We start from the raw sequence: 6,596 nt of genomic DNA on the forward strand, positions 1-6,596 counted from the left end.
CCGGGCTGTGATCCACCACATCCCATGGCTACACACACACACACACACACACACACACACACACACACACACACACACACTGCTGCTGTCAGATAGCCATTGTTCGCGAGTGTGTGCTGCTTAACTTCCATCTTTGTGAGGACCAAAGACAGACGTGAATGTCTGGGCTGTCTGAGATGAAGACCTGGATCGAGAGTTAAGAACAGGTTTAGGTAAAGATAAGAAGATTAGGGTTGGGTGAATAAACACACGTTACTCACTGAAGTCACACAGCACCAATAATCACACAATCCCGAAACGGATCAATACACCAATAATGCCAAACATTAACTTACTTCAACTCCAATCCAGTTAAAAAGTAATAATAATAAGCTCATAGTTGCAGGAACTGAGCATGGTGCCTTATTGTTTGTGTTCCCGCCGCAGCTGGAAACCAAAGATCCACCAATGAGAGCAGACGAGGGGAAACCAGCACAGACTCTGGTGATCTGCTTTCTGATGCTGCTGCTGTGACTCGTACATGCGAAGGAGACACGTCGAGGTGGAAAAGGAGGCTGCTCCGAAATGTCACACAAACTAATCCGGCCTCATTTCCTCTGCTCTCGCCCTGATCCTCGTCCAATCACAGCTTGTTTACCATGTAAGTGAAGGTGTAAACAAGCTGCCGCACCCTGAACTTTGTGTTTGATCAGGGTCTTCATGGAAGGACTGCAACTAAAGACCGCCCCCCCAGCTCAGACACAGGTGAGGTTTCAGGTGTCCGATTGTCCGTCCGAGTGGCGGAAAGAGGCTCAAAGAGGCCTCGTGTGCCTGAAGCTCTGACTCAGCTGCAGACACAGATCTCTGACAGGAAGTAGAAAACATCCTCCCTCCACTTTCCCATCAGGGTGGTGAGTCCTGGTCTGAGTGTCTGGAGCCGTTCCAGCACCCACGACTGCTGCAGCCATGTTTTATTCAGACTACACACACACACACAGGCATACACACTGCACACACACACACACACTGCACACACACACGCACACACACACACACACTCTGCACACACACACACGCATACACACTGCACACACACTGTATACAAACACACACACAGGCATACACACTGCACACACACACACACGCACACGCACACACACACACAGGCATACACACTGCACACACACACACACACACACACACACAGAGGCGTACACACTGCACACACTGTATACACAAACACACACACACACACACACACAGGCATACACACTGCAAACACACACTGTATACACACAAACACAGGCATACACACACACACAAGCACAGGTGCACACACTGCACACACACTGTATACACAAACACAGAGGTGGACACACCGCACACTCACACACACACACATATACACAGAGCAAAGTGGTGCAGAGAAGAGAGAAGAGGAAAACACAGAAGAGCAGAGGAGAGAGAGGAGAGAGGAGAGGAGAGAGGAGAGGGGAGAAAGAGGAGAAAGGGGAGAGAGGAGAGGAGAGGAGAGGAGAGGAGAGGAGAGGAGAGGAGAGGAGAGAGGAGAGGAGAGAGGAAAAGATAGAGGCAAAGAGAGAGGAGAAAGAGGAGAGGAGAGGAGAGGAGAGGAGAGGAGAGGAGAGAGGAGATCTCTCCTGAAATACAGACACACCACAGAAACAGCAGCAGCCTGATGAAGAGGAAACATCTGAGTCACTGAAGTTAAAAATACACACTCATCAATAAAAGATCCTCCATGAGGACTGAACACAGGAACACATCTGTATGAATGAATCAGTGGATGGATGGAGGGATGAAGGGATGGAAGGATGGATGGAAGCATGATGGATAAAGTCTGATATTTCCACCAGCACTTGAATGCAGCATGTTAGGTTTCTGCTAACGGTTCCTCAGAGAACTCAAACTGTGCTGAGAAACAGTGAAGAATTAATTTGACAGAAGAGGAAACGAGTGAATGAAGACATGAAACGGAACAACAGTGATCCTCTAAAAACGTGTCAGCATCTAAACTCCAGGTGAGATCTGAAGGTTTCCACACAGAACAGGTTTCAGGTGACGGGATGAAGCAGCTGTTACATATATATGTTATATATAATAATATAATGAGCTCATACAGATGTGTTAATGGTGAAGAAAACTGGGACAAATGAGGCAGTTATTGATCAAAGCTGCTCCTGTGGACACAGTAAAGCTGTTAATATAGTAATAATGATATCATTAATAATAATAATAATAATAATAATAATAATAATAATAATATTAATAGTAATAATGATATCATTAATAATAATAATAATAATAATAGTAATAATGATATCATTAATAATAATAACAGAGTTTCCTGTTGGTATTTTGGGTGTGTTTCTCCTTTAAGAGCTGAAGCGAGATGCTCAGACCTCTGACAGAGTGAATCAAACTGTTCTGTCCGCGAACCAGACTGAGACTAATCACTTTCTCCTCCTCTTATATAAAATCCACTAGAGATGAAGAGGAGGAGGGAAGTCCGATGATGAAGAGTCAAACACTGACTGCTCGGTGTCAGGAAGGCTGCTCGCCGACTCGTGTTACATAAATAAATGAACGGTCGATTGCGTGACCTGTGGAAGTCATTACATAACGCCCAGGCCGTGGAGAGAGGAGGGGCATTGTGGGTAATTTGCCGCCTGAGGTCAGACGGTTGAATCGACCGACGTTCTGCTGTTTTCATGAACGCAACACAAAGCTGCTGAGAGGCATCAACGCATGTTTGTCTGCATGGTGGAAACACTGAGCTGATGTCAGAGGTCAAACTGCTGCAGAGATAAAAAGTATTTTTCAAGTAGATTAAAGTCTTTGGGTGCAAAACGGGCTGAAAGCTTTGACTCTGGACTCTCTGGCATCTTTTTCCTCCTGAGTCTTAAAGCACCTGCCCCCACGGACGCTTTAATCTGAGCTCTGTGTCGCGTCTGATGCTGCCGGCGTCCTGATCAGCGGGACGTCCAGCTCTGAAGGCCATTCAAGGTGAACTGAAATGATCTGGTTTCAACAGGACGACGATGTGTGTGTGCGCGCACTGCATTATGGGATGCCTCTGGGGTTTCCGGACAAACCAGACGACGTGAAACTTGTTCGCTGCGGCGGCGGACGCATCGCCGTTAGAGAGAGTTCGGCTGTAGACGCGGAGGTTTACCTTGAGCTGCACCAGGTGGACGTCCACGTGTCTGTTGTCGCTGTCCTGTCCCACAGAGTGTGAGAGCTGCGTGACTCTGTCGCTGGTCGCCCTCAGCCACGTCTCGATCTCTGGTAGGTGGAGGACGACCTTCCAGTCAGCCCCCGTGTGGAGGGGGGGGGGTTTCTTTGACCTGAAAGGTTGATGACAGAGCCCTTTAGGAGTCCCGAACTGTTTTAGACTATTTGACAAATGAAAAAAAAAAAAACAAAACCCGAAAGACAAGCTTACCTCCGAGAGGGGTCTCGAGCCAGGTGAGGTCCTCCCCCAGTGAGGCTGCCTCGGCTGGGACCGGGGCCGGGCGAGGAAGCCCCGCCCTGGGACTGATGCTCCGGGTCCAGGCTGAGAGGGTCGGAGGCGAACGCAGCGGGGGAGGTGGAGGTGTCAGGGTCAACGGTCGGGGTGACGGGGGTGATGGAGGTGACCATCGGGGACGGCGGTTCAGGGGCCAGGGGTGAGAGAGTTACGATGCTCATGGCGTGAGAGAGGGAGAGAGAGGCAGGATTCCTAACGTGGGTGGACGAGCCTCATTGGAGTGAACTGAAGAGAGAGAGAGAGAGAGAGAGAGAGAGAGAGAGAGAGAGACATAGAGGTCAGCCAACGAATCAGGAAAGGAAACAAAAACGAGGGAGGAAGAAGGAGAGGAGGCTAAGGAGGGAAGGAAAGAAGGAATAAATAACACGAGGAGGGTCGAGTGAAGTAATAATATTGACACTGAAAGGGCAACAAACAGATCTGATTGGCTGTTCAAGGCCAATAAAAGCGTCTGCAAAACAACACACACACACACACACACACACACACACGCACACACACACACACACACACACACAGTCTAATACTACAGGACAAAGCTCAAACAGCTGCAGTCAGAAAGGTAAAGCAGGGAATCAGACTGTCAGTCACCCTGACGTGACAGTCTGCAGTTATCCCACGGAGGAAGACGAGCAGCTGGGCGGTGTCACGGACATCGCAGCTCTCACAGCTGTGTTGCATGCAAGGCAGAAATATTTTTAAATAGCCTACATGTTCTAATTTATGATACCGGACAGGGACGCACAAAGGGCCGGATGTGGCCCGCGGGCCGCAATTTGCCCAGGTGTGGTTTCGAGCTTCGGGGTGATCAGACAGGAAGAGAGAGAGCGCTGCAGACACTCAGCAGCTCCAGCTGTGCAACAACTGCAGGGAAATACTGCAAACGTACTGAACTCACACACAGTGTACAGCCTTTGTCCTGGAAACACAGTAAATGTGATATTTTCAATACCGCAGTTAGAAATCTAGAGTGCTACACAACAGAACCATAAGGCTGATATGTTACAGGGAAATTATGGGAAATATCTGCCAGTGAAGTCAAACAGGCCTTTCTGCTCCACCAAAGGAAAACTGGCTAAAAAAATGTTTTTTAAGAGGTTTAATTGACTTCATTTTACACAAAATCCTGTTTCTAGCACTAAGAGACCGAGCTAAGAGAATCATAAGAACCCAATCAGGAGAAGAGGGGATCGTGCCCTGCGAGCCACTGGAGGGCTTTTACTGTGAAACATCAGAGAAAGAAGTGTGAGCAGAAAGAAAAATAACATTTCAAAGTAGAAACGACTGCAGTTAATTAATCATTGAAAACAGACAAACTGGGAGTAGCAGGATGGTTTTGTGTCGTGATGCCATCACCAGAGGACTGTGGCAGCAGGACGGTGTGTGTGTGTGTGTGTGTGTGTGTGTGTGTGTTCGTGGTCATGGAGGAACATGTGTGAGGCTCACTGATGTGTTTTAATGGAGCTCAATGGCTCAGAGGAAGAAGATCAATCAGCCTGTGATACACACGCAGTATTTGTTAGTAGATAAACTCACTGCTGGAGTCTGAATTTAAGATTTACTCCAAAACTGACGGCGTTCTCATCAGCTGCAGCTGTGCTTTGTGTTTTGTGCTAATTAGCAAACGAATATGATACGTGCTAAACATCAGCATGTTTGCGTGACAATGGAAGCAAGCGCAGCCTCGCAGCGCTGCTGGTGTGGATGGAGACGTTCTGCATAGAAATGTTGTAAAATGTTCTCACTTTGCAGAACTAAAACGCAAACAAATGCAAAAAAACTCCACAAACATCCACAGCGTGACGCTTCGTCTGCCCCAACACTTTAAAACAACTTAATCCCACTTCTTCACACCAGAAGCAGCCAATCAGACGTCCACGTGTGGAGGCAGAGAATCAAACATGTGGTCTAACGACAACAAACCCTTTCTGTTTCTCTGTCCACTCGTCTTTCTGTACCTCTCTCTATCTCTCTCCTGTCATCCTCTCTCTCTCTCCCTCTCTCTCCTGTCATCCTCTCTCTCTCTCTCAGGCTGTCACAGCGTGGCACAGCACACACACCGCCCATGTGTGTGTGTGTGTGTGTCTCCACCCGTCATCTCAGCTGTAGCTTTAAATCCTTTTAAGCGCCACCAGACGCAGCCAGAACAGACAAATAAAATGTTTTATTCATATTCTCCTTTTCTCTGAATAAAATATGCACCCAGTTCAGGCCGTCTGCAGATTTCAGCGTTTGTTTCAGGACGACGTGAAAACGTAACGGAGCACTTCAGGGAGAAATAAGAAATGTTTGGTGTTAATTTCCTCGATTAAAAAATGAAGATAAACATTAATTGTGAAAAAATGGCTACAGCCTTCATTTATCTGCTCATATAATTTCATTCAAAAACTAATGAATAAAATGTGGCCACATACACAACAAGCAGAGACTGAGGTGTCAGTTTCATTGATTAAACCAGAAAAACTAATCACCAAAGTCTTTTTACTTCTACTGAAAATTCATTCAACAAGTTGTTTGGCTTTTTTCTTACATTTTAAAAGTTGTAGATGTTCCAGTTGTTACTTTGCTAAGTTAAAAAAAAAAGAAGAAAACAGGAAGTGATCACCTGCTGATCCTCTCTGACATAAACTCACCTGAAAACAGCACAAAGTCAAGATATTTAATGTTTTTCCTCATCAGCTTCATTGATTTCTGTAAATATCTGCTGATTCTGAATCTGATGCAGCAACACGTTTCAAACACGTTGTGACAGGAGCAACTAAAGACTGGGAAAGATGTGGAACGCTCCAAAAACACCTGTTTGGATCATTCCACAGGTAAACAGGCTGATTGGTAACAGGTGAGAGCATCATGAATGAAAGGCTCAGTGGTTCACAGCGAGGATGGAGCGACATGATTGGATAAAGAGATTAACACCTGGACTCAGGAACTCTTCAGGAAACTGTTTGATTGGAAATTACTGATTCTGGTTTTCTTGCTTTTTCCATAGAATCAGGACTTGTAATGGCAATTTCAATTTCTTTGTGAGACACAACTTCCCACGGTCTCACCAAGATGTTAAACCCTTTTA

The 6,596-nt window shown here is 46.5% G+C and overlaps 1 protein-coding gene across 1 annotated transcript in view; it reads right to left on the bottom strand.

The window, feature by feature from the left end:
- The window catches only part of akap6 (A kinase (PRKA) anchor protein 6), a 152,434-nt gene extending 148,747 nt beyond the window's left edge, over positions 1 to 3,687 (bottom strand). Inside the window, exons 1-2 of the mRNA XM_041954505.1 lie at positions 3,443 to 3,687; positions 3,173 to 3,344 (exon numbers count right to left, since the gene is read on the bottom strand). Of these exons, the coding sequence (XP_041810439.1) occupies positions 3,173 to 3,344; positions 3,443 to 3,687 (417 nt within the window). The remainder of the gene's footprint in view (positions 1 to 3,172; positions 3,345 to 3,442) is intronic.
- Between the last annotated feature and the right edge of the window lie 2,909 nt (positions 3,688 to 6,596).

The sequence above is a fragment of the Chelmon rostratus genome, chromosome 15 (genome assembly GCF_017976325.1).
Source record: "Chelmon rostratus isolate fCheRos1 chromosome 15, fCheRos1.pri, whole genome shotgun sequence".
Lineage (NCBI taxonomy): Eukaryota > Metazoa > Chordata > Actinopteri > Chaetodontiformes > Chaetodontidae > Chelmon > Chelmon rostratus.